The sequence below is a fragment of the Dermacentor variabilis genome, chromosome 5 (genome assembly GCF_050947875.1).
Source record: "Dermacentor variabilis isolate Ectoservices chromosome 5, ASM5094787v1, whole genome shotgun sequence".
In the NCBI taxonomy this organism is placed as follows: domain Eukaryota; kingdom Metazoa; phylum Arthropoda; class Arachnida; order Ixodida; family Ixodidae; genus Dermacentor; species Dermacentor variabilis.
The window spans coordinates 128069921-128097342 of NC_134572.1; the positions used below are offsets into that span (position 1 = coordinate 128069921).

The 27422-nt window shown below is 46.3% G+C and overlaps 1 protein-coding gene across 2 annotated transcripts in view; it reads left to right on the top strand.

Moving 5' to 3' along the window:
- The window catches only part of LOC142583150 (uncharacterized), a 141814-nt gene that overhangs the window by 82105 nt on the left and 32287 nt on the right, over positions 1 to 27422 (top strand). Inside the window, exon 1 of one of the 2 annotated variants that reach the window (XM_075693496.1) lies at positions 23790 to 24197. The exons of the other annotated variant lie outside the window; for it this stretch is intronic. Coding sequence (XP_075549611.1) covers positions 24140 to 24197 — 58 coding nt within the window. The 5' untranslated portion in view covers positions 23790 to 24139. Of the gene's footprint in view, positions 1 to 23789; positions 24198 to 27422 lie in introns of those variants that run through there. 2 annotated transcript variants of the gene reach the window in all.

The window sequence follows — 27422 nt, forward strand, 5'->3', positions numbered from 1 at the left end:
TAGTTTGTGCGCCGATTTTATTTCGTCTAATTTAGTATAACTCTGTCGACAATAGGCGCACACATTCGACCCACTTTATTATGCGCGTTAAAACGCTTCTCAGCAACACAGGAGCGCATTTATTTCATTTGTTTGGTGCTGCTTTCCATCTAAAGGCTTCTAATGCTCCATGCGAGAATACTTTTGGGAATGGTTACTAAATGGCCGCAAGGGTTCAAAATAGCAAAAGAAAGGTTGTTTTCTTGTTGAAACGCTTTCGTATTTTCGGCCCATATTTGCTCGCGATAAGAAAGCTCTCAAGATTACCGATAAGTTATTACTCTTTCCCGCATTTAGATTTACCGCTTTAGCTCTCAATAAACACCCGTTCTTTGTATCTTGGGGTGATGGCTAATCTGAAGAACTCGCCTTTGCGAACGCTCGTGCAAAAAAGCACGTATACTTGCGGATGCCGTTGGTGTACCTCGCCCTGTCGAAAACTACGCAGAAAGATTTTGTTTACGGTCTCCGCTGTTCCACTACGCCTGTCGCGCTCGATCCCTTTTACGAGAGAAGTGGTTACATAACAGTTCTTCATTGAGACTTTCGACGCCAATGGGGCAGATGAGTCCAACTTTAAAAAAAAAAAACTGAACGGGTTGTTGTACAGAAGAGCAATTAGGCGCAAACTTTTTCCAAGCGCCTCAGTCGCTTAACCCACGCACACAAAAAGAAAGTTGTGGTTCACGATGGAAGTTTTCAGAAATAATGTTTCATTCGAACGTAGAGAGTCAATGGGACATATGCGTCTCCGCTTTCAATCTGATTGCGACGAATACGACCCACCTTCTTAGTTTTTTAAGTAAACGGCTTGGCGTAGTGGAGTGAAAGTTATCGTAAACTATTTTAAGTACCTCATTTAATCGTACCATGCAAGAAATTTCAAACTCTTTATAAAAAAAAATGTGTGCCTTTCTAAAAAGCGTTAAGTGGTTATAATCAATATTCCCCGTCAAATTGCTGCAGGAGTCGCCTGTAGAAGCATTGGTTTATTTGAAATTGAATGTATTTCTATATCTCACTATTAAGTGTAGAAGAGGTATCGGTCAGACGACTTCAAAGTCTGCGATGTTTCGGCAGACGCAGCTAGTGCGAGAATTTCAACGTAAGCTCATCACCCGTCTTTCCGTATTATGCCGTTTCGTCGCATCCCCCGCTCTTGGTAGATGCAACCTATGCATAATTTTAAAACTAAATTGCAGCAATTTAGCTTAACTATTGAAACTTTAATATTACTGTTGGGTAATGTGCACTGACATCATCAGTAATGGACATTGCGTGAACCACATTTGAATTCGATTCGAATGTTACAGACAGGAACATAATTGTGTAGCAGATGTAAGCATGTTGAACGCCTTCATATTGGGTTGTCTGTCGGCCTGCTGATCCGATTGACTTTTTGAGCTGTGTTTTCAGCGTTGCCATTGCAGCCACGTAACCCCTTGTCACATTCGTCGTGGCCCTATCGTATTTCCCTCACGTCTCGAGTCGCCTTCATTAGTACGATCGAACTTCTCTGCGGAGCTCTTTCATTGACGGCATTAAAAAAAAGAAAAAACAGATGGGCACCGGTTGCCTAATAACGAGGATTGCATTCGCCTTTGGATGATAAACTGATGCGGCTGTGTGCATTTCTGATTGAAATAATTGGTTCTTCAAATGTAACCGCCTAGTGTCGCCCGTATCGCTTAATCTGTGCACATAGTGTAGCTTAGTGACCTTACCGAAACGGTTTCCGTGTGCATTGCGGTAATTTAAAATTTTTAGCGCGTGGTTTGCGCGGAATCCGTAAGCATTCTGCACCGATTATATATGTCAGTCCCGTAATGGGGAGTAAGATAAATGCGGGAAACTACTCGAATGCGTATGTGACATTTCAGTTGTGCAGTGACAGCCTTGACAAGGGACGATTTGCCGGTCACCATCGCAGCGAATGACGGTCTCGGCAGAAGTCATGCTTCCAGATAGCTGCAGCACTGGCCGATAACGTGAACGTGAAGGGCAATAGAGACGCTGTCTTGAATGATCCGGAATGAACACGCTGAACGAAAGAGCAGTCACAGGGGTAACTTATGCGTCTGGAGCACCGACCAACATAGGGCACAAATACCAACACGGTCGCGAGCGCCTGCAGGTAACCTGAGTGTTCTGTAAGAAATGTTCGCGTAGCGAGTAAGCGGTATTTGTTTTTCTATTGAGTGTAAGACGAAAGTTTGATCACTGACCTCCAGTACTGTTTGAAAGCTGCACTTCAGATATGGGTGCTGGCGCGCGCCTTCTGCGAAATTTCTTCTGCAAAGGGCTGGCGAAGAGTATGTCTCCAGTATCCTTTAGCGTTCTTTTCTTGGGGGTTTCTTCTTGTTATTTTTTTTTGTGACCAATCTTCGCATATATCGCAGCTGATGAACGTCAGGGACACAGGTTTGACGTAGTAGAAGACGTCATTGTTAAAGAGTTCAAAACTCGCGTCATATGCAGCACGTCGAGAGCGAGCACTACTCTGTATTAGCGAAACCGAAAGAAAAACAAACCAAAAATTGGTGAGGAGAGCAACGCCTACTGAAGCACCTGGAAGGTAAACCTCCGATACTGCGGACTTTTGAACTGTCTATAGCGACCTTTACTTGTATCCTTAAAAAAAAAAAGAAGAAAAGGTGCCGAGTCGAATTGTCGGGCGAGAACGAGTCGTCTGGTTTCACGTATAAGCGCTATACCAAGTTCGAGCCCACTGAGCATCGCGCGATGAGTTCTGTCAACTCGCCACGAAAGGTTGGCTTGACTTGCCCTATCCGCCCGACAGGATGCATGCAAACGTAGTCTGGTTGGGGGGCCCAACTTCTGAGTCGACCAGCGCACGTGTAGTTCACGTAGACGAAGCTTAAGTTACATGCAGAATTGACAATGTCGAAGACGCAAAGCAGCCGCTGTCCCAATGTTCGAGCAAGGTCTTGTACGATCGGACAGCGACGGTAAGGTTTAGCGTTACGCTTGAACTGCTTGGACGGCGTTCGAACGCGGGTGCGACTCTACGCAGGTGCGGCATACACGCATGCGCGCCAAGCTTTCTCGCACTTTGAAAAGCTTTAAGACGCCGTGTAGGGCGTGTAATATTGCTTTGCATACTTTAATAGTCCGAGAGGACTTGAGATAAAAGGCATGCGCTGTGAATGAAATGCTTGGGTGATTTTCGTTTACGCGCTGCCTGTATGAAAAAAATTCCGAAGAATAATGCAGTCAAGAACATAAGGCATTGTTTGAGCTTCTTCGGTGGTTTATTAGCATAGCAACCACGCTTCATATAGGCCATAGATATACATATCGTCGACACACACGTAAATATATACCAAGGATCACGGTGAGAGCGAAAATTTGTCTGGAGTGTCTTTATAATTGCTATCGTAGCAAAACCTTGGATACGGGAGGAGATGCATACAACGCAGCGAGAAACTGGTCATTTTGCGCGGCAAAAGTGAGGTGGTTATAATTTTCGCAGGCAGACGTCGCATAAGAAAGGAAAGGAAGAAGTCCATACGTTGCTCCCTCCTTCCATCTAGAATTGGACATAACATTGCTGAGAAACAAACGTCCTGCGAAGCAGTGACTTGTAAATGCATTCGCAAATGCAGCTCCAGATTGATAGCCGTAATCATCTTGCCGTACTCCCTTCCTATAGCGACTTCATGCAGAGCCTTATTCCTCGCCGAAGCATCGGCTGAAGTATTGTTGAGATAGCAATTATTCGGACGCTGGAGGCGGCTCGTTTTCACCGTTGGCGTTGGCGTGCTGTCACGGTGTGCACGCGTGCTCTCCGCGCTGACGATTAGGTCTCCGAAGACGCGCAGTACGTTTGGCTGCGAAAGCGGCGAAGGCCAAGTAAATCGTCGCGTAACGCTACGCTCAATCGGGTCTGCCAGAGCCGGGGCAGCTTCCACTGCTGGCGGGTGCGTGTGCGCACGCAAATTATTCGTTCCTGATGGGCAGCTGTGTGTAAACCACAGCGGGGTGCATACATTGGTCTGAGCGGAACAGGCTTCATAAATGTCAAGATAAATCATTCTAATATTTTTTTTTATTATTGGTTGCTGACGAACGCTGATGATTTTCCTTTCGTCTCATCTCGAGATGAGAACGCCTGCTTGCCACGCCAGCTTTCCGACATGCTTTGGCATAGCGCTGAAGTTTGCTATCGCTTTGAATGCTTCACCTTTGGGCGAAACTGCCTTTTCTTTCGATTGTATGGACACTCCAAGCGAATTTTCGCCGTCGGCGTTGCCGCGACGCTTCGCATATGTTTAGCTTTATGTATTCTATATGCTTATCCGTGCTGCATATATGCGGGTTGTATTGCTACACTGTATTCTGTCGCTAAAATTGCTGATACCAGCTCTGGCGTTCTTGATTAAAGTTATTCCTCGGAATTTTGAGAACTGGAGCCCGCAAATTATTGTCACGAAACGTAAGGTTGAAGGCGCAGGCGTTTTATCTTAAATCTTATCAGACTATCAAGCAATAAAAGAACGCAATATCAGCGGTCAAACTTGCAAGTGATGTCATTTTACTCGGCTCGGCTCCTTGCGGGCAGCTCAGTGGCGGGCGCCTGTGCGATGCCATACATGCCCTACACGGCTGTCGTTAAAGCTTTTAAGGGGGTCAGACATTTTGGCGCACCCGCGTATGTGGCGTCCGCTTAAACCGGACCCGCGTATATTTAGAACACTGTCCGAGAAGTTCAAGTGCAACGCTAAGCCTTGCTATATATATATATATATATATATATATATATATATATATATATATATATATATATATATATATATATATATATATATATATATATATATGTACTAATTCGTGAGTGCGTGTCTTGTCTGTTTCGCTGGTATAATAAGGTTTACACCAAGAGCTGCTAGATAGCGCCTTGCACCCACTTTATTACGCGCTGCTGAGACAGCTTTACGTTTTACTTTGTCGCAAAGTTGTAGCAACGACCTTGGTTGTGGCTAGACATGTTTCCACCTCTTGGAAAAGAATCATGCGCCGTCAAGAGTCAATATCGACCTAAAAAAAAAAACAATGAGGCAGCAGTTGAATGTGGTGTGCCATATAGCCCTGTGCCTCTGCAAAGAACTCGCCGACTGATTTGAAGTGTGCTGGTTAGCGCTGACTTCAGCCTAATACATAAACTTCACACCACGACTGCTTTGTTATTAATCGCTTGAAAACTTGATCGAATACTTCTGCTACAGTTTCCTGTTGAGATGAGTCGCATAGACTGAGACAGATACCGACAAGTTTCCTGTTCAGATGAGTCAGGTAGACTGAGACAGATACCGACAAGTAATGGATAGTTCAAGCGCGGTGCAAGGTTTGTAGGTTAGATGGGAGGTCTTCGTTTCGATGTTCAGCGAATAGGTGCGCGAGAAAGTCAGGCTTATACGCATGCCTCGCCGTGCCATGGCCGAGGGTGGCGGCTTTCCTGAATCCTTGAAATGATAGAAACCATGACCGTGTTCCTTGCGTTAACCTTAACCGTAAGGTCTTCGGAGCTTGCTTGACATTTGAGCTCAAAAGAACGTCGCTCTTCAGCTGCTGCCAGCGGCTGCTGCCATGCTTCGAGACTGCTACAGAGTAGTACGTTAAAGGCGAGCAGTTCAGAACGGGGAACACAGTTGGCAAACTTGCAGCTAATCAAAGTGGCCGCTTTGGCATGTGGGTGGCAGCTGCACCTCTGCGGATGTCAGTCTTATGTGTGAGACCCGTGCTTTTCAGGTGCCGCTCATTTATTGCGATATCGATTATGGACATTCGAGAAAGCTCGCGCCGCCGCAGTGCGGTCCTGCTAGCGACGGCGCATGCGCGACCCGCGCGTGCAAGGTTGGATCTGCAGAGAGGCGTGTAGTGCTTTCGGCTGTGAAAATTACGAAGTCAAGTGGACGCACCGCCAGGCTTCGTTCAGTCGGCTCTGGCTTCCGCTACTGGCATGAGCTTTGCGCGAGCACACATTGACGCTCTTGTTGGGGAGGAGTGTGCACACCCACACCGCGCAACTGGCTGCTCGATCGAGGCACTTTGCGTGTATTCGCGGGCTTCTTTCACGCTCGGAAAAACACTTTTACGTATCACGTATTGAGCAACAGAAAGCTGTTTCGGGAGTTTTTCATGTTGCTCTGCAATTTTTTTTTCACTGACACCTTTCATCCAATCATAATATTTCATAAGTTGATTAATTAAGGCTAATTATGTTATTAGGTGGAATAAAAATATAGTTTGAGTATATCTCCAAGCGATGGCAAACAACGTTTCACTGGTTGTGCTCAGCTACGCGTTGTATTCGCATACTTTTAAACTCTGGCTGAACTTGGCTAGGACACCCTGTATAAACCATGTATGCTAACCGCCAAAGTAGTTCGAGTCAGCGCATGTCGGTTCTGCATAAATAAAAAACAAAATTATTGCCTCCGTAAAGCCTCAACCGCATATTATCGGCTCATCGGCATCTCTAAAGCGCGCCGACCTCTTTGTGAAATAGCGAATTGTATTCAACGGCTACTTTGATTTATTTTCGCTGTGTTCTACAGTATGTGTGCCCATTCTTCGCTAATCCTCCCGAATGGGCATGTGCCAATGTGACACGAGGAGTGTAGAGGCCTTGCATGTATTTGCGTGTTTATGCCAAACGTGACACAATGGATATGGAATTCACTACCTTTGCAATGCACGAACGTAACCGTTGCACGAGGTTACGCGTTTGATGCGATGAAAGCATACAAAATCGTATGCATTGCCGTTAGTTAATTGTGTAGCTTTTATTTAACTGCCTCCTTAGAGCTTCGCACAACGTAGACTCACACATAATGTGCGTTGGTAATTTCTTTTTTCCGGCATCCATAAAACTGACCGCTAACACTCACCCAAATGTACAGTGCACTGTCGAATGTTAAGGAGAACATTTAGTATTCAAGTCAACATGACATGAACATATCACCAACATTACAGGGAAAAAAAGTGTTTAATACAACGCGTCAGGAAGACCTTTAATGGCTGAAAATTATTGCGCAGGTCCTTGTGCCAAATCTGAGCCGCAATCAGTTGGAAATGCTCAATCAGTTGGAAAGGCTAATTTGTCGTTCCTCTTAACAGTGCAGCGTACTGTAAACTCGATTGCAAACATTACCGACCACTGACGTGCTCTTTAATCCGCGACCGCGCATTGCCTACGGACCCCTCAGTCGCCGTGCTTTGTCGTCGACAATGTAGTGTGTTGCCCAATATCATTATCTGGTAGAGACAGCAACGACTTCGCCTTTTCCGGCAGGAATCAGTCGTTCTTAACCGAAGGTTCGCTTAGAGGCACTCTGGTTAGGGATCTGTTGTCTTTGAACACGGGACTACACATTATGGGCACGACTTGGATTTCATTTTCAAGGCGACTTCCTCTCGCCATTTGCTTGCTGACATAACAAAAAGGAAATTCAATCGCTGCCTCGACAGCTAAAAAAATTATTAAAAATCTGGTCCCCTTATTTCAAGACTCCGGAGGGCTTTGTCTCCGTTTTTCAGGTTGCCCAACATGCATACTCACACCAAACAAACGTAGCCTGCTATTGTTCTGTGCTTGATCTTGTTCGGTGACAGGAAGCATTGTCATTTGTATAGCGCTGATGCATCGGGCTGCCCTTCTATTGTTTACGTAGCAGAGTCAAAACACGTGCGCTGTCGGCGGTTTCGAGAGCGTCTGCATATCCTTAAGAAAATATGAGATGAGATTCACATGAAAGTCTCCTGAGTTTTGACATCACAGCCACTTAGCTTTCTCATGTGTTTCTTTGGAATTTCCTGATGCATTCCTAATGTCATTCTAAAGCATATTGGCCGCCATCGTTCTGATCAATGCTTCATGAGTGTTTTTCTTGTGAGCATGAAATGTCTTCCTAATGTGCGCTCCAGAGCAGTTTTCTTGTGACTGTCTCATGTCTTGCTAATGAACCTCTAATTAGCTTATGCATTAGATGGCTGGCGTTCATAGCATTCCTATAATAAAATTAGCCACCACGTGTGGTGACATTTTCTTATTTGTCCCGATATATATATATATATATATATATATATATATATATATATATATATATATATATATATATATATATATATATATATAAAATCAAGCGAATGTGCAGCATTTTTCACATCATGCACATGGGCCCGTACATACACTGCGTGTTAAACATTATTCAACGACAGAAAGTTAAAAACATTTATTGAGCATATCCACTCTTTCTTGAACGCAGGATGGAGGCTAAATGAAAGGAAAACATAATATATGTCTGGTTACAGATGTGACATTTTCCTTTCATTTAATCTCGCTACTTATCATTGAGGAGAGGCTGTTCTTGAGGTTGAGGGTCGTCTTCTTGAAGTGAGTGCAGATGTACCCTGCATGGTAGAAAGGACAGAAAATTAAGAAAACTTGGCAATCAACCACGGAAATACATACTGGATCACTTGCTACGGAACGATTTGGAGATGTTATAGCTAGTTCTGCGAAAAATGTAAGTGATGTCGGTTCACAAAAAGTTGTTGAGGAAGCACAGTGTGGCCTTTGGGTGCAGCAGTAACTACAGTACGCAGAAATTGCTCTTGGCTGTAAATGCGTGCAACGTGGATCAGCTTTGGCATGTGTAGGTATTGTTAACTACTTCGGCTGTGTCGGTTTCCACGCTAAAAAGGGCAGCAGTGTCTGTGGGTTGTTAGTGTGAATTGGAAAATCTCACTATCTGATTACTTGGCGTGGAAAGGAGCACAGGAGTGCTCGTGTATGGGCTACCCAATGCATCCACAAGACATCCAAGTGCGAGTCGTTATAGAATATTTGCATCAGCTACCGGCACCGTTCTCGTACAGTTCAAGCCTACTACGTCGTGCCTGTGGTGGCCTCCACTATAATGGCATACATCCCAATCGAAAAATACACCACACCATGTCTGGTATTCTTTATTGTTTGCACCAGAGCGCTTCTTTTTCAGAGGGAGGATACAAGTTCAAAAACAAATATGTAAAAGCATGATAAGCAATACTTGCATAAAAAATTGCATAAATAAACATCGTGATTGCTATTGCATATGGCTAGAGAGTGCTCCTCTTGTCATGCAGTCATACTGACACGTGTGCTTGCTTATCTTAATCGGGCGACCATGTTTCACCGCCTAACAAATGTTATCGCACAGCGCAGGACGCGCCTGCACGTATCGGAAGTTTCTGGAATGTTATCCGATGTCTGTCACCGTACCTTGTGTAATCTGATAGCATGTATGCGCAACGCGAATAGTGTAGAACTTTGTGGAAGACACGCGGGTCCCAGGAACATTACTCTGGAACATTCGACGCCTGATTTATAAAAGCCGACGCGCTTGACCAGCTGATCAGATTTTCGACGATCGCCGACTGTGTTCGCCGTTTTCGTTGAGCCTTGAGTGTAGCCTTTTTTTTTTTTTTCTGGGAACCGGTTCGCCCATTAAAGTTAGTTTATCCATTCAAAGTTTTGTTGCTGTGTCCTCAACCGTCACTACCACGGGACAATATTGAGCGTTGGCTGACACACGTCCAATGCTTGGATGTGGTATTCCTCACTGATTGTGTTGCATCATTCGGTTGCCATAGTTGAACAAAACAGATGAACAATGTAAACCCGGTGCACAGCTGGTCGTGTCAATGCATGGTCAAGTGGGACGAGCACACATGTCCCTTGAGGGAATTATGGTGCGCTCCTAGGCACATGCTGAGGCACCGGCCAGTCTGCATGCTCCATGTGTAGTACATTTGAACAAATCTACACATGATCAAAAGAATAGACTACACTACCCCTGACAGACACGAGACAAATTTTGGGTACCTTTGACTAAGCAAGCCTCCACTGCCTGGGTGCCTTTCTCAATTCACTTGTGGACTGCTGTGCACATATATTTCCAGCAAAAAAATAAAGCAGGCAGGATATGCACAATTCACACTTGAATTGAGAGAGGCAAGGAGGCCCCAAGCCAGGCTTGCTTAGTTAAAAATACCACCAAATTTGGCCAGTGTGTGTCAGAGGCAGTGTACTGTATTGCTTTCAGATGTGATCATACATGAGGCATACATGGGGCAGTACATAGGGCAGACTGGCCGGTGCCTAAATATGTGCCTATGAGATCACCTTATTTCATTCAAAAAACCAGTATTTCCGTCCGACTTGGCCATGCATTGCCGCAATAGGGATTCAGGTGGGATTAGTATCGTTTATCTGTTTTCACTCTGGTCGAAAATGGGCAAGAGTAATCAGGTATGCCACATAAGTAACAAGACGCGTGAGCCAGCCCCCGTTATCAATGCATGAAGAAAGGCATCCTTTCTAAATGAGAAGGGATAGAAATTAGTCTGTGCCTATTTACTTTTTTATGCAAGCACCGTTTATCGTAATCTTATGCCTTTGTATTACAGCTTCTGCCTCCCCTCTCAAATTAACTTGTGCGCAATACAAGCGCGCATCCAGTGCTGTTTTTTTTTTAATCCTTCCATAAACTTAAACACTCAGTCGTTAGCCGAGGTCATGTATGGTCTGCCTTCCCCCCTCATGTAAATTTTGTCCTGAAATGTTATGTGAACTGACCCGCAAACTCAAACGCTATCCGGTCTTGGCAGCTCGACCCTTGAAACGATACATTGATGTACACAAACGCATGGACGCGTCAGAACGCTTAATTTTAATAGATGAAGTGGTGCGAAACAAATTTTATTGAATAAACAATCACTTACGTCCGCAAACGCACCAACTTGTCGCAGGCGGATTGTCTTGCTAGTGGGTGTGGACAGGCGTCGCTTCAATCAGCGTATATGCGAACATATATACGGTCCCCTTGCTCCGGTGCGTGAGGTCGCGTTCATAAATGTTTCATGATTCTTTAACGTATAACTTCTTGTCCGTTCTTTGTAGTTGGGTTCTTGGGCCTTGTTCAGTGGGCCTTGTCCTCGACGTAAATCATTGTTTTCTTGCCTTCTGGTCCGTGCTGTCGAAACGTGTTGTTATTCCATTGTTAATACACATATTTGAATGTCAGTTGCTTGCAAACCTAATTGTGAGTAATTGCACAGCTCCTGTGGTACTCGGCGGTTGTAGCCTCTAAGGTAACCTAGTTAGGTTCGTGAACCAAATGGTCAGAATTTTCTTCTTCTTTAATGAATTCTAAAGCATAACGTTGTATGACATCAGTTTCACTACAACCGAGCACTAAAATATAAGCTGCAAGCGGGGCACTGGCGCACCAAATCGCGCTATAGTTTATAAAACGACTGAGCAAAGAACGCCTCAAAATAACTTTGTAAGGAAGGCCTGTGTTGTTGTATGTTGAGCTAACGTTCTCCAGTGAAAGGTCATTACAATCCCATCGTGGCGCGCACATTGACCCCGCCTTCTGTGAGCACTCCCAGTCAAACTTGATCCGCAGCCGCGCCCACATTCGCAGTATGCTTATCTATAGGACTGCATGCAGTCGTAAATTTTATGTTGTACATTGAAGGTGAAGAAGAAAATCTGAATTATTGCCTGATTTGTGGTCCGTATACTTTTTGCACAGAGGAGATCATTAAGTGTTGTTTCGACATGCGATAGTACCCATGAGCTCTAGTTGATTTCGCGTATTCACGTCTAGCGCTTAGCTCCATCGCAACACAGTGCTTGTTTTCGATGAAAGGACTTTTGTTTTTTGCAAAATAATTCGTACACTACCTACTGCGTTGCCTAATGAGACAGGCTGACAGACAGTCGAGTTACCGAAAACCTTTTCCATATGCGGTGAAAGCTCACGTTCGTTAACCTCGTTAATACTCGACTTAGAAAGATGAAAGCAAGAGAGAATCGTGAAACAAAGCGGAAGATCATCTTCAAAGTGCCATACGGGAAGCTTACGCCGATTACATAATAGTGTGCGCTTTGCTTTTTGAATTAAATATAACAATGGACTCTGACGTCATCGTGACGGAAAGGTCAAGTCAACAACAGGACACAAGTACAAATTAATGCATGCCGCATGAATGCTGCGTGGGATGCCTTCTTCAGCTGGCTTCGCGATCATCGCCCTGGGCTGACCCTTACATTTTCGCACAGTGCGCTCTCTTCATATGGCCATTTTATACTTTGAATGCTTAGTGTTCAATGTATTCGGCAGTCTTCTTTTTAGATTAAACATCGATGCGGGAAACAAAAGACGGTGTACGATGTGCCGTGTGTGATACGTTGTTTCAGTAATTCGCGTTGAATCCTCTCTTCTTGCGCAAGGTTGTCGACCGGCCTGACGATCAGTGAGGCCCGTGTCTATGTTGCGCGTTCACTGACCATTGTGATAATTTATATGCACGCAAAATTAGCCCCAGAGTTCTCCTTAATCGATGTGGCGTGCGCGCGGAACAAAATTTAAATATTGTAGTTGAGCAACCCATGGATGACGAAAATTTTACATTGCTAATAATCACAACGCACTCAAAACAAAGGTGAAGACACGCCGCAAGCGGTCCTAAAATTTTACATCGGGAAATTGAGGAAATGTTAGCACACGATATCGGTAAAAACGGGTAAGAAATATATTCCGACATAACAAACGCATGATAGTTGCAAAGAATATTATACCGTCACAATCGGTCTTTCGAAAACCTGTATACTAATGCTTGCAGAGCACTGTGTTGCAACTTTCCTGGCGGCCATGACCTTGAAATATCGATAATCTCGTCTTCACTTTATAGCGTCGCTTTAGTATCTATACCGTGTGTTATCTCCTTATATATTTTAGATTACCCGAGAGATTGATTAAAGAGGGTGAATTATCTAAGCTCCAAGCGTTATATCCTTCTGAGACCTGAAGGCAGCTCAGGGAACATTGTCACTTTTCGATGGAGCTTTTATTACCGACTTGAATGGCATGAACGAAAAGAAAGGCTATTGTTTAATTTTTACAGCCAGATGCCAGAAGCAGTACCTCCATAGACGGGGACAAAGCAACCACCTCCTGTTGCCTCCTATTGTAAGAACTGCTTTTCTTTTCATCGGCATACAGATGAAGATGCAGCATCGTGCGTTACGTTTCCATGTTGACGCTGCATCCTGGATTTTCATGTAGTTCCACGGTTTCTGAAATGCACTTCATGGTGGTTGCTTTTCGTAGCCTATGACGACACAATGGCCTACGTCAAATTGGTGTAAATTTTCTCAAGGTCTGGCGGTGACAATATGATTAAAACACTTACATACAGTTCCGCGTGCATATTAGATCGTATCCGCGGTCTATATGATGAGCGTCGTAGTTAATTTTGAGAAGTACATAAGGCGGTAAGCAATATAATGCGCGTATTGTCTCGGGAGGATCTAACAGCGTTAAGATCAAACTCATTTTCCGAAGATTTCATTCCTTCGTACAGTATGGTGCTTATAACCATATGCAGTGCAACCACGTTGAAAAAAAATTCTTGGCAGACTGTAGTAAAAGAATTCATGATCTGTCAAACGTAACATCCGATAATGCTCGCCCAAGCACCACTGAAGAGCGAAAAAGCTACTCTCACCAAAAATCCATCTATAGTGAAGCTGGGAGGGTGTGAATACAGGTAAGTAAAAAAAAAGTTTTCCAACGACCACTCTCTATGGGCTGATATCACATTATGTGAATTTGAAGCTGGCCAGCATTTTAAAAATCACCGTTTTGAGTTGAATAGGAAGCCATAAGCGGTCGAAAACCCTCTCTGTAAAGCTCGTTATCACCGCCTGATCGTTAGATAGAGCGCTAAACACTGTTTTGCAGTCCGTAGCCGTGAAATATGCTCAATAAAATGTAATTTCACTCCGATGCTTGGATCGAATATTCGATACCCTTTCTTCAGCTTCGACGTAGACTTGTAAATCGAAATAACTTCACAAGATGTCGCCGGCCACAAGACAGCTTTCGGCACCGTGGGTGTGGGCGACCCTTTGTGGTTTCGTTTACACCCTCTGTACCTTCGGGCTTCATGAGCTACGTTGAGATCGGCGACGGACGACAATGGTAGGTTCTGGGAAGCGACCGTTTTTAGCGACCACATGCGGCGGTCAACATAGGCGCCGCCGCGTTGGTGATGCGACGTCGTAGTTTTGGACGTAACTGGGGAGGGAACGTACAGAAAGTTAACAAGGTAACACACGTGATCTTGTGGAAAGTCAACGGAAAGTCAACGGGAAAGGCCAGGAAAAACGTAACAAGCAGGCAAGCATCAATACTGTTCAGCATTACATATATATATATATATATATATATATATATATATATATATATATATATATATATATATATATATATATATATATATGTACCTATCTCAAGCCGCCCTATTGTGCCTTCGTTTCAAGTTTCAACTAGAAGCTGGCCCACTGGATATATATTGTGACAAGGACTCCAGTGGGCCAGCTTCTAGTTTAAACTTGAAACGAAGGCACAATAGGGCGGTTTGAGATAGGTACTTTTTATTTGTCAACAGTTTCAGAGGTGCAACTTCATCAGGACCAAAGTGGCTTCTGATGTTCCTGCGTGCAGCGGCAGTATATACATCACATGGTGATGCTGTCACTTTGTATAGAGGGAGCTGAGTTCCAGCGTAACACCGTTATGCCAGAACCGGAATAACAACTTCTTAAAAACAATACGCAAGGTCGAAATATACGAGCGCAAACATAGAAAACAGAGCTTCGCTTGTACTCGAAATCAAATGTAGAACGCTTTGTTAACTCCGGGCACTCAAGTTGGCTCGATCTTTTAGCACGGAGCGCCGCACAAAGGAGTAGCCCAAGCGCGACGTCAGATATCGAAGGGGCCGCGCACAAGCAAGGGCTCCTTCGTGTCTTCGTCTCGTTTGCTTCGTTTTTTTTTTCCTTCGCTTCCGGTGCAACCGCATAATTGGTCTCCCACAGGACAAGAGAAGCGAAAGGAGAAAACGAAAGAAGGCGCGTGAAAAAGCCCGCACAGTTGAGAGCGCTACCGGCTCGCACTCAGCCGCTGATGCGACATAAAATCGAAACCTCCCAACAGCAGCAGCAGTAGCGCCAAGGAGATGAGAGGCTCGGCTTCCTGAGAGGAGCGGTGTCCACGCGGCGACGAGTGGAGTGAGACCGAGATGGTGCGAAGAGGGTGGGTTGAGGGGGGGGGGGAGGCAGCGCTTGCTTACAGAGAAAAAAGGAAGGCGGCGTTGGAAGGCCCCGAGATCGAAGCAGGAGCAGAAGAAGAAGCATGAGGGAAAGCTCGGCTGCGCGGAACAACCCTGCACGGTGGTGTCTTCCTTTTGGCCGCGCCGCTTCCGCGCTCTGCGGAACCGGAAGTAGGCGCAGTCCGGAAGAGGCGAAGAGCCAGAAGAGCTCGCTGGAGAGCGTCCCACGCCTCTCCTCCAGAGACAACGGTGGTCGGTTCCGCGTTGTATCGACCCGCGTATCCGCCACTCGCTCTCTGTCCACTTAACGAAAAAAGCTGTGCGCGCCAACGGCTGTCCGCGTTGGTTGCCTCGTGCGGCGAAGGTTGCAGTGAGCGCGCGCCCTCCCGCGGCTCCGTTTCGAACTGTATAGTTGATTTTCAGCCCTGATTCTTTGGCCCTGGTTGTGCGTGTAGTGGCGACGGTGTTTCGGGGCATCATGTCTAAGCAAAAGAGTGTTGCTGCAGTGTGCAGTGTCGACGGCTCGCATTTGCTACGTGGGCACTGAGCGTGCTTCTTGCAGTTTCCTTTCTTCCTTCTTCCCTACCCTCTTTTCTGTAAGGAAACTCAATAAACGCTCGTATCTTGCGGGTTGACGTCTTATCGTTCGTTTTCAGGCGGCCTAGCCGCTCGCTCATGTCGCACATATCATGTGCTGTCTTGTATAACTCAGGCTTTTCACGCGCTAGTTCTCAACTCCGCGGATGCCTTCGCTGTATTAGTGCTTTCAGTGCGGTCAGTCGATCGGTCAGATAGATAGAAACAAACGATAGCAACAAACAGAAAGAGAGAGAGAGAGAGAGAGAGAGAGAGAGAGAGAGAGAGAGAGAGTAATATTGTTAAGCGAACTCCTTGGCTTCGACGACACGAGGACGAGTTCGTTAGCAAACGCCATTTATCCTGCAGGAAGAAGACAGAGGGAGAAAGAGGGTATCGCTCGTGGCTGGTCTCTACCATAAGTTGCTACCACCATATCGGCAGCACCTACTTTGACGCGACATCACGGATATGTGGCACCAAGCTTTGTCGATACGTTTATGCAGACATTTTTGTTGCGAGGTTTGTCTCGGAGAGGAGCTTTTGTGAATTACTTCCGCAGAGGGTCCCTTGCTTCTCCCACCATTCACCATTTCGAGAGCGTATATAGTTTACGTGCAATCCCACACTGCCGCTCCGTAGTCGCTTCGTGTAGGCAATAACCTTCAGGTTGCTCTCAGTCCTAGTCGAGGGCTGTTGCAGCTTTGCCTGTACGTAGATCGGAGAAAAAAAAAAATAGAACAGAAGGGACTTTTGGCTTTCGAACACTTTCGGGCCAATATCGCAACGTCCCATATTGGATGTCCACTCGCAGAAACGTCGTATCCGTCTCTTTCTTTCTTTCTTTCCTTCTTTCTTTCTTTCTTTTCATTTTGTTCACCGCAAGTATCACGGGGAATTGAGGCCGCCTGATTGTGTGCATGTGTGCATGTGTGCCTTTGTGCTACTACTCTTAGTTCCCTTTTTTTTTTTTTTTCTGGCTTCCTTCTTCTTTTCTCCTTCGCTTTGTGCATCCCTCCTCGCTTCGCTTTGTCCCCAATCGCGTTCATTCCTGCGTGGTGATGAAAGCCCGCCCAGCGCACTGTACAGCAGTGAGCTTCCGCGGCGGGCCGCGCTCTCCTTGGCTGCACATGCACACGTGCCCTGCCCCTCAAAAAAGTGGGCCGCTTCGAGCAGTGAAGCTCGCCCGCGTGGCCGTGTTTGCCCGAAAAAAAAAAAAGAAATGGGGTAGCCCTGAAACTGGCCATGCCCTGATGCGGGCACCCGTCAGCTGCATGCTTGCATCCGCGACGCAAACCCGCATCTGTGCCCCTCTCTGGGCCCTCGTAATGCAAATACCGCTGCCGCGGTATTGTGGCTGCGGCCGGGGCAGACCTGTGCTCACGAAAAAAAAAAAAATATATATATCTTGCTAGGTTTCTTTTTATTTATCTTTTTTCCGTGAGTGCTTTAGGGACATTTCTAAAGTTACTGCTACCTTGAAAAAAAAGAAATACTGGAACTCGGAGTGCAACACACATGCCGGAATGAAACGCGGAAAGATGAACATGAAAAAGAAAAAGTTAACGTAAGACAGTGCGCAGCAGAACACAGACCTTGATCGATTATTTCTGCTCTTTCAACATTCGCCCGTGTGCCAGACGGTGGCATAATTTATTCGATAGACGCCGAGCTCCTTGGGCAAAGGCATCTTTTTTACAGCCGGTCATGCGGTCTCACCGTTTCAATTCAATTTCAATTCAATTCAGTTTATTTTTCATTGATAATAATTTGTACAAAGGAACTGTTCGGCCTGTAGCCAAAGGCTAGTGTAGGCCCATAGTCATATATGTAGTAGCAGCTACAATGTCATGCGCATATCTAGTTTTTGAATGATACAACCTAATACAGTTAGGTGGATACATACAATTAAAACCATTAAAAAAGAAAAACAGTGCATATCAATCAATAGTAATAAAACAGAACTGTCAGGAGAATACATGCACATACACAATGAAAAAACCGAGATAGCATATTATACGTAGAAGTGACACATTTGCAAGGGTCTGTGTTGAAGTGTTTAGGCTTTCTGAATAGATCCATGAGGAATAATCGCGCACAGTATGAAACAGGTAGAGAACCAGACTGACGAAAAATCACGTACTTTTTGATAGGTATAGCTTTTTAACAGCAGACACGAAATTGTTGGCCATTTTTGGCCATTTTTTTTTTATTATCCGAGTGATCGTACGTAAAGGTTGCTCTATAATTCGTGCTTTAACCGTTTGCGTTTCGTTTTGGTTGTGAAAGGTTCTACGTAAATAAATTGCAGGACAAGCTCGTGTGCATTTGATTATCATGCTGACTACGTGCATTGCAGGCTGTATGAGCGGATAACATTGTTTTGAAATACCGAGGCTGGTGACACTGGCCCAGGGAGCAAGCAGTGAGAGAGTAAGGGTGATTTGTTCGATAGTGAAAGTGGGAGCTTCTTTGAGCGTCTTGTCGCTTGTGTGGATACTTCGGTTGTACGTCTCTAGCATTCAGATAGGGGTTCAGATAGCAAAGCATGAGAGCCCGTGAAATCACGAGTGCCGGCTGCGACGGTGGTGCGGTTGGGTCAGGTGACGCTTCGCGTTATCTAGGACTGATGATGTGCCACCTTGGCACATTATGCACGGAAATGCTGCGAGGATAAAAAAAAAATATTGAACAAAGCTCGAAGGAAATCTCGCGACAAACTTGTGACTTTTATAGCGGAGCAGGGGTTGATTTCTAACCACGAAAAAAAAAAAAAAAGAACCACACGCAACTTCTCTAAATCGCAGCGACGGCAGAATAGGTAATGAGCCGGCTCCACACCGATGTCGGGCGAATATGGTGAGGTATTCTCGACAGCCTTGGGAAGCCTTGATAGACGAGTGTGAGTGGGCGCAGGTCTAGAAGATATGGCCGCTATCGGAGTAATCGCCGTAGTAACTCTCTCAGCTTCTAGGAAGCCCTTTTTTATACCATATCAGGGCTATCCTGGAGCCATCAAACACCGGACTAATTGTTCAATGAGGACCTTTATCCTCTGTTTGCATTGGCAGAATGTGCGGCATTGTCAACTACATGATAATTATGATGATTGTGGGGATGATGATGGCGACAACGTCTGACTACAGTTACCTGGGCGTGGACTTGGTGCCTCCTCATTCTTTCTTTGCATTAACAAACAAAGTGACCATAAATCGTATCCGGGACGGCCAGAAACTGTTTCTTGAGACGAGGCGATTCTCGGACCCTTCAAAGTGTTGCCTTCTGAGAAATGATTATTTATGCGTATCCAGCGAGAAAGTACCACGTGGTCGTCGATGGCGATAACAGCTGGTTATACAGGTCTCTGGCACGTGTTCATTTTTGCTGACGTGAGCGTCGTGCATTTCCGAAAACGTCATTCGATTGGCACCTCAAACTAAGGAAGCAGAAAGCGAAGAAATCCGAAGGGTAGACGGTTTGCCCTCTTTGAAGAAAAGAAAAAAAAATTGCAGATCCAACGTATATCTTCGGATCCATGGGCGCTATAACGTAAAACTATTCCAAACTTTTCTATTCCAATTCTGATATCAGCCCTTCACGATTGGTCAAAAACTTTTTTTGACCACCCCCACTTCACCTGTCTGTCGCGCGACGTCACGAAAACCGCGATACCTCCCCATCTCATATGATGTGTACACACGGATTATGCATTATTTGACAGAAAAAAGAAAGACAGTTATTTCTAATTCGACCCCTTTTCGCCATTAGCCCTCGGCTATTGGTAAAAATTTTCGGGCTGCACCCACTTCACCTGCCTGTCACGCGACGTCACAAAACCGCAAGAACTCACCGCGTCAAAGTGACGTGTACGCGATAAAGACGCATTAATATGCCGAACAAAACTGAATTTTCAACGGAATAGCCGCAGGCTGCCCCGTTCCGAAAGGAATAAAAGATAGCTGCCGCCGATCGCTCAGACGCTGACTACTCGCACCTGCCGGAGAGCATGGGTGTATTTGCGTATAATAAAACTTCTTGCGTGGCCGTGTAACGTTTTCTAGCACTTTCGGCACGTTTACCCCCTCATTCTGCCAACTCTTCTTTGCGGAGGGTCCGTTTTAGCGTCATTCCTGAGCTTCCGTTGCATGCCGCCGCGATTTTCGACCAGCCACCGCAAGCTAAATAAGGTAAAGCCGACCAATCGTAGACGCCGGCACCACCATCTTCATCCGGTCATAGACTTTCAGTGCAGTGGCTCGGCCCCATCGAATCCCTCTCCACTTGAGCATGCTCCTCGCCTCTTGTGAGCCAATTAGATAAGAAAAGCCGCTCAGTGCAGGCAATGTTATTCGTTTTTTCAAGCAAACAAAAGTGACTTCCTATGAACGAGGAGAGCGTTTGATTGGTCTGTTCAGACAACCCTGCGGGTGACCGCCCGGTGCTCGCGTTGGTAATTACGCAAATTTGACGTCAGGAGATTGGAATGGAAACATATTGCAATAGTTTTACATTACAGGGCCCTATATGTGAACAGAAACTTTCGTGAAGTGGTTAATCCAATGCGATAGGTTAGCCCATTTCATTCCCGCGTCTTTGGCGCAAAGGAAACTGGCTCGCGTGCGCATGCGCGTGCCCTCGCGCACCCGTGCTACGCTATGTGATTGGCACGACAGAGGAGGAGGAGGAAGAAATAAGGAGAGAAGGCAGGGATGTTAACCGGAAATGCATCTGGGTGGCTACCCTACTCTGGGGGACGGGAAAGGGGGAATAGAAAGATGACATCGAGAGAGGGAGGGGAGTGGGAGGAAAGCCGCGCTGAGCTCGCGCACCCACGCTGAGGGCGTGAGCGAGTCAAAGGCGTTGACATAGGTCAGTCGCCTTCAAGAACAACAAAAGCACGGAAGTGTACGGTGCCATTGTGGCCTATAATGGTCAGAGCATCGTGCTGCTGTGCTGGGATACCGAGATTCGGTCGCACTATAGGGTGATTAATATGGTTTTTTTTTTTAATTGTGAGCTAATTGGCAAGACAACGGCACCCAGCAGCCACCGCCTCAAGGAAGACCGGAATGTTTCGCAAGGAAAGCTTCTCTTAAAAAATAAGTTGAAAAAAAGAAGATAAGAAAACAAAGGAAGAAAAGAAAAGCTTAACTCCTCGGAATAACGCTTCGCAAGAAGCACTTTTGGGTCTGAGTAGACTTTTAACCCGTTCGTCAAGCGCCTGCGTTGGAATGTTTTGCCGTTGGTCGGATTCCCGCATTACTCGAAGCTGTGGCGAACTTTACCGCGAAGCCGTGGCTGCCGGAAGGGTAGAGCGACGGAAAGCCGCGATGCGGGCGCGACCGCATCATCGCTCCCGACATTTGCATTCACTCGTCAGACGCCTGAACCTCGGAAGCAGAGCTATAGCACCAAAGAGGAACAACCTTCTCGAAGTTCAGTGCTGCACTTCGCTGTTTTCCGCTCGTGATCTATGGCTGCCCGACATTCCGGTAAGATCGCTTCTGCTCACTGAAAGTGCACGTTAGCCAACACGAGCTCCGCTGACGTTATCCCTTTTTAATTTTTTTTTAAGGCGCTTTGTTTTGTACATTCATTGTCTCAGCTTTTGGCTGCGAAAAGAGAACGGCTTGAACGAGGCTTATGCCAGACAATGCGTCGTCGCATCTGGTGAAACCCTGCTGGTTCGAAAAAAAAAAAGAAGAAAAAAAATTCTATAATGTAGAGGTCATGAGGCTACGCCCAGCTGAAAGGAGTAATGCGTCGGAGAAGAGCGGGAGTCGAAATGGAGTGGGAAGAAACTTTAAGTTAAAGGTCGCATAAAAAGAAAGGGGGGGGGGGGGGGTCTTCGGCTGAGGACTGCGACATTTAGGCTCGACAAATGCTGGTACGTGCTGCGTCGTTGGCGCTGTCGTTAAAGGCCAGGCTGTACTTTCGAAGGGAACGTTTGGCGATGCCAGAAAACAGAAGGTACCGGTTGAGTGAGCGTTGTTATTTGGATCCTATCTGGAAATATTGGGTCCACAAACATGGCAACAATAATTGTGACTTGAGGTAATATCGTGAGGTTAATATCTGGAACGATAAAGTGCGGTTGTATTAGAAACGTTGCGGCCATGAAGCACATCAATGTACGTACGGGTTGTCCGAACTGGCATGCACAAAGATTTAAAAATATGCAAATGCCACGTTGGTGGACATAACCAAGGTAGTATTGTTTACCGTCGTTTGGAGATACTCAGATTATGTTTCGCATGCCGCCTAATTACGTGAATATTCTTAATTAAGTAATAGACCGCTCAAGTATTATAATTAAATGAAAAGTGTCAATGGGAAAATTGTAGAGAAACATGAAGAACTCCCGATGCAGCTTTGTGTTGCTCAATACGTGCTGCATAAAAGTGTTTTTCCGAGGGTGAAAGAAGCCCGCGAATACATGCAGAGTGCCTCGAGTGGCCAGTAGGGCTCGTTAAGCGTCGTCGAGAGTCATATGATGGGCAGTGGCCCGGAAGGGGCTGTTTTGCCTCGTCGTACCCTCACAAATTACACGCCGCGCTGTTAGCCATTCCTATGAGGAATTAATAGGCATTTGTTAATACGCGGTGGGAGAATCGGAATGGCGGCCCCAGTCTCAAGTTAGGGTCGGAAAAATACAATCGTGAGTTGCTTAAACTCGGTTAACTCCGTCGCAGAAGTGTGATGTGGCGAGCATGTGATTGATGTTGGCGCGCAGCATCCGCCGATGTTTTTGATGAGCCGAGCACGCAGCCCAATTTGCGCTGTCGTTGCCGACAATTCCGCAGTGACTCGGCAGTCATTGAAGTAGAATGTCGTGTCCTTTCTCGGGCGCTCGGTGGTGAGCTTGCTATATTTCCTACATTATAGGTGCTCGTGTAAACCCACGACGTAAGACAAACTGCAGTGTTGGCAGGACTGCTTTCGAATCGCAGAAAATTGGCCAGCGATTTCGCGGCTGCTGGAGCACGTGATTGTTGTACTTCCGGGAGCCGAAAGTGTTGCTACCATGGACGTCATAATGTGAGAGAATTTAAACTGTCCTTTGGAACAACACACTTATCCGGTAGGGCGTCTTGAAGTTGGTGGAACGGTCCGTGTAAATGTACATGCGGTCAAAATACAACTCGTTTAAGAGAGGCACGGACAACTGCTTCAGGACTAGCGGTGACAAGTCTGCCTTTCTAACAATCCCAGGATGTAGGGGGCACGCGTTAGGTTGCCCGAGACACCAGAATGCCGATGCTGGGTGTTTCGCGGGCTTGAAGCCAGATGCCATCGAGTCATGGTGTATTTTCACACTATTACTATACAGATGTTTCTAGGGGCTTCCCGGGTGGCTGGGTAGCAATCAGAAGTACAGGGTATATCAAACCAGAAACTACTCCGGTTAACATCCCTGCTTTTCCCACCTCATTTCTCTACATATATGTCTCTCTGTCTAGAGGGTGAGGACGACGGGTCGGAATCCGCTCACAATAAGCGGAATAGGACGCCTTGCTCCTGAGATATATATTGTAAATATATATTCCTCAAGGATAATGTGAACAAAACAGCCGTCTTTTTGCGAGTCACACGTACAGTTGGTGTATAGATAGCAGCAGCATGTGCAGCTGGACCTATTTTGTACCCCTCTTCTCCGTTTCTTCCACGCATTCATTTTTCCGCCCTTGATGTCTCCCTTGAAAAATCGGTGTTGTGCCGTAAGACAGATACCCTCGCAACGAAGAAATAATAAAGTCAAAACTAGACGTGCTCTACGCGCGCGCCACGCCGCTGCAGGCATCGCGCGGAAACAATCGACACATGCGTGTTTTCGTCGCTTTCGTAGCAGCGCGGCTCTCGACTTCGTCGTTCTCTCTTTCTTCTGTTTCTCTCTCTCCCCCTAGTTCGCAACGAGCGCGCGAGAACGTACACCTGCGCATGAAGCAGCAGCAGGCGCAGCAGCGCGCGAAAAGTTTGGCATCGCCGACCTACGGCGCTCGTCGCGACGAACCTGTAGCCGCCGTCGGCGTCGCAACCTCACTCTCCCCACCCCCGGCCGCCTTTCCCTCCGCAAATCCAGAGAGCACCTCTCCCGTTAGTTCGAGCCCGGAGAGCTTCGGCTTAGCTCTCCATCTTCTAGCCGCCGACTGCTTGGCTTGCCCGCGCCATCCGGCTGCAGACGCTGCTCCCACGTCGACATGTCCACGACGACGGAGCCCGTTCTTGAGCGTTCGTGAATCTAGATTTCCGTTGACGGTCCCCGAGGCTGGTTAACGCATTACGCCAGTGAGTCGCGCCTCTTCACCTGCGCCGCCGTGTTGCCGGCCCAGTGATGAGCCTGGGGCCTCCTGCGATGATGCACAATGTGCCAGAGCAAGGATGCGCGAAAGGTCTGTTTGCACCTCTCTACCAGTCCTGTTAAGTTCGCTTGCCTGCAACGCGGCGGCGTCCTCAGCGAGAAGCGTGCTCGGCGTCGTCGACGTCGCCGTTGTGCGCACCGCCCTCTTTCGGAAGTTACGTACATGTCGCTCTTTTCCTCCTTTCCTTAGTTCTCTCTCTTTCCATATTTGCATGCCGCCGTGGCCGAGCGGCTGTGACGTTGCGCCGCTCAGTGGCGATGTCGCGGGTTCGCATTCGTTTGTGCTGCGACGGCTGCCGCGTCCGGGGGTTCTATAGCAGCGTAGAGTTTTCTACAAAAATTGCTAGACGCCTTTGGGGCTCTGCGATCGTTCGTTTACTGTGGGCATGGTGACTGGTACGCGCATTTGTCTAATATTCGTTCTATGTGGCCTCAGACGTTCTTGCGACGTCGTTTATTCCGCTTTTTTTTTTGTAAATTACTAAGCATCCGTAGCTTTTAAACACGAGAAGGCTATAAGTCTCTGCGCGCATCCGTAATCACTGTGAATCGTTGCATTTATTACTGAATGTTTTGTTGAAAATTATCACGCTGCACTGTTGCAAATTCAGTCTGTGTCGCAAAAATCATTCATGGAGTGATTTTTCGGACATTGACTAGTGCCGTCTTGTAGCGGCTGCGGGAATTAAACAGCTCGCGAGTGTGAGCGGGACGCCTAATGAAACTCCAAAGTGGGGATGCGGGCACTATACGAGGGCAGGCATTATACGAGTAAATATGGTGCTTGATTTATGTATGCAGGAACTTGTCATACGCGCTATGAGGGTCTCCTACAGACGGTGTTCAACACAGAAGACATTAAACACGTCGGTCCGCTACTGAAGGACATGGGGTGGGTGTCACTATTTTGAGAGGCAGTAAGTTCCGTCGCGTTCGTGTATGCACCCTTGATTTCTCTCTCTCTCTCTTTATCGTTGTGCCCTCCTTCTATGACCTTTCATTCCCTTCCCATGAATACACTTGCTCAGCACAGGGTTGTAAGCCCATATTTACTGGCCAAGCTCCCTCTATATCCCTTCCGTCTTCTTCCTGCTCCTACGTTAAAACACTAATAGCAATAATTGCAATTTATAACAGGAATAAAAGGGCGAAGACGAAATACTCATTTACTGCGGTCAAAACAGCCGTAATTGTGACTAGCATTCGTTCGCAAACTGTACTGTAAACGTAATTTATTAGCGCCTGTTTGAGACATTCTTGCAAAATTCTCGCAAGTCTTGTCTTCACAGCCTTCCTCTTCCTATTCTAGGCAGCCTCGCGAGTCATCCCTAAACTCATCACCGCCCTTGTATTTAGTAGGGAACTTTCGTGTATATATGATGTGACTTCCCTGCAAGAAATGGTGCAAATCCGCTATGGGGAAGCCGAGAATGCGGTTGTATTCGAAACTATTAAGTGCCATAGTTTTGAACACACACACACACACACACACACACACACACACACACACACACACACACACACACACACACACACACACACACACACACACACACACATATATATATATATATATATATATATATATATATATATATATATATATATATATATATATATATCCTGGAAATAAACATATAGGGAAATAGAAAATAAAGCAAAGTTAGCAAGTAAATCGCTTTCAATTAAGGTTACAATGACAGAGAAAATATGCTGCTCTCGCCACACTGTCCAGAAGAGGAAGCCACCAGAACGACATCGCAGAGTATCTGCCATCAGGGAAAATCGGGAAGACCCGGAATTTCCAAGAAATTTGTCAGTTCTGAAAATTTTATCATCATCATCATCATCCTAACTCATTTGCCCTAACGGTAATGGACATTACATAATTTCAAATAAAAGACTAACGACCCTCACCATGGTTGCTTTAAATTGGGGAAATGGGGGAAACACTGGTTGTGGCGAAGGTAGTGGTTTGCCAGAAGGAAGCGCAGGCCTCCAAGGGACCTGCGCAATTTCTTTTGCTAGTTCGTGAGCGCGAGCCTTGTCGGGTAACTGGAATGGCCGTGAAACGCATGACTCTGTTAAATCTGATGAGCATCGCGCTTGTTGTACAGCGTTCTACTCTGGCGGCTGCTGCGTATGACGCGGCCGCGCGGGTTCTATCTTGAAAGCGATCTGCGATGGGAAAAGAGTACGCCGAGTGCTGACAGCTTCGTGCGCGCTGTGTTTTCGCCGCTCAGTTCGCATTGAAGTGAGATGCAGCACGAAGTTCAATTCGCTCGCTGCTGCTGCCGTGCTTCCTCAGGGCAGCGTTTTACAGCGAGTTTCCGCGGTCATCGAGTGAGATGTGTGCATGTTTGCTTTTGCGTGCGTGACACCATGCTTGTTAATCTAGTTAGTAAGCGAATGTTTACGAGATGATACGGCCGATAAAACTACTACTTTTACTTCGAACAACTGTCTACTATTTCTCTATCTCAATTGATGTTTCGCCTTTCTGGCGAAACTGCGACTTAATTTTTAATACGCCGAAGGAGGAATGGAAATTGGAGTGACCTTTTGTGCGTCCCATTATATCACAGCCTTGAAAAGTAAATGTCTGCATCTCATAATTAGCTTGCCCCTAGGCATGACAAAGGCCCTATTCACGAATATCTGCGTTCCCTAGAGCAATTTATCATCAGCTGGTCTCTTTGACTGATAACACGAGACCGAATTCTCAAATCGTTTCGTTCGTAAGTGCTATTTTCCATTTACCGGCTGCCTTCGCTGATGATATGCCTGGCGCCAGGATTAAGTGAAATTTTTTTTCTGACGAACAGTTCTAGCTTTAGGGCTTCTTGTGAATACAGGCCACGCTCACTAACTCAATTGACTGGAATTTGTTCTTGCGAACCCCTGTAGCGTAAGAACTGCACTTCGTGAGGCGGGATTTGGGGCCCTATTCACGAAGTGTTCCGTTCATAAGTGTTGTTTGCCATTTGCCCCCCCCCCCTCCCCTAACATGTCCAACGTCAGGTTTGACTGGAATTAACTCTGGCGAAGCAATTCTCTACAGTAAAAAGTTATTTCAAATACGGGCCCCTGTTCGCTAGCCCTCCCTTGGGCGCCCTCAAGAGCCCGTCGATGACGAGGCAAATCCGTGAGCTTTTGTTGCGTTCTTTGTTAGTCATGTAGAGAGTACGCGTAAGGCTCGCCATGTGCGCACATTGTGTGTGGGCTGTATAAGAGGAAAATGACGACAGCTGCACAT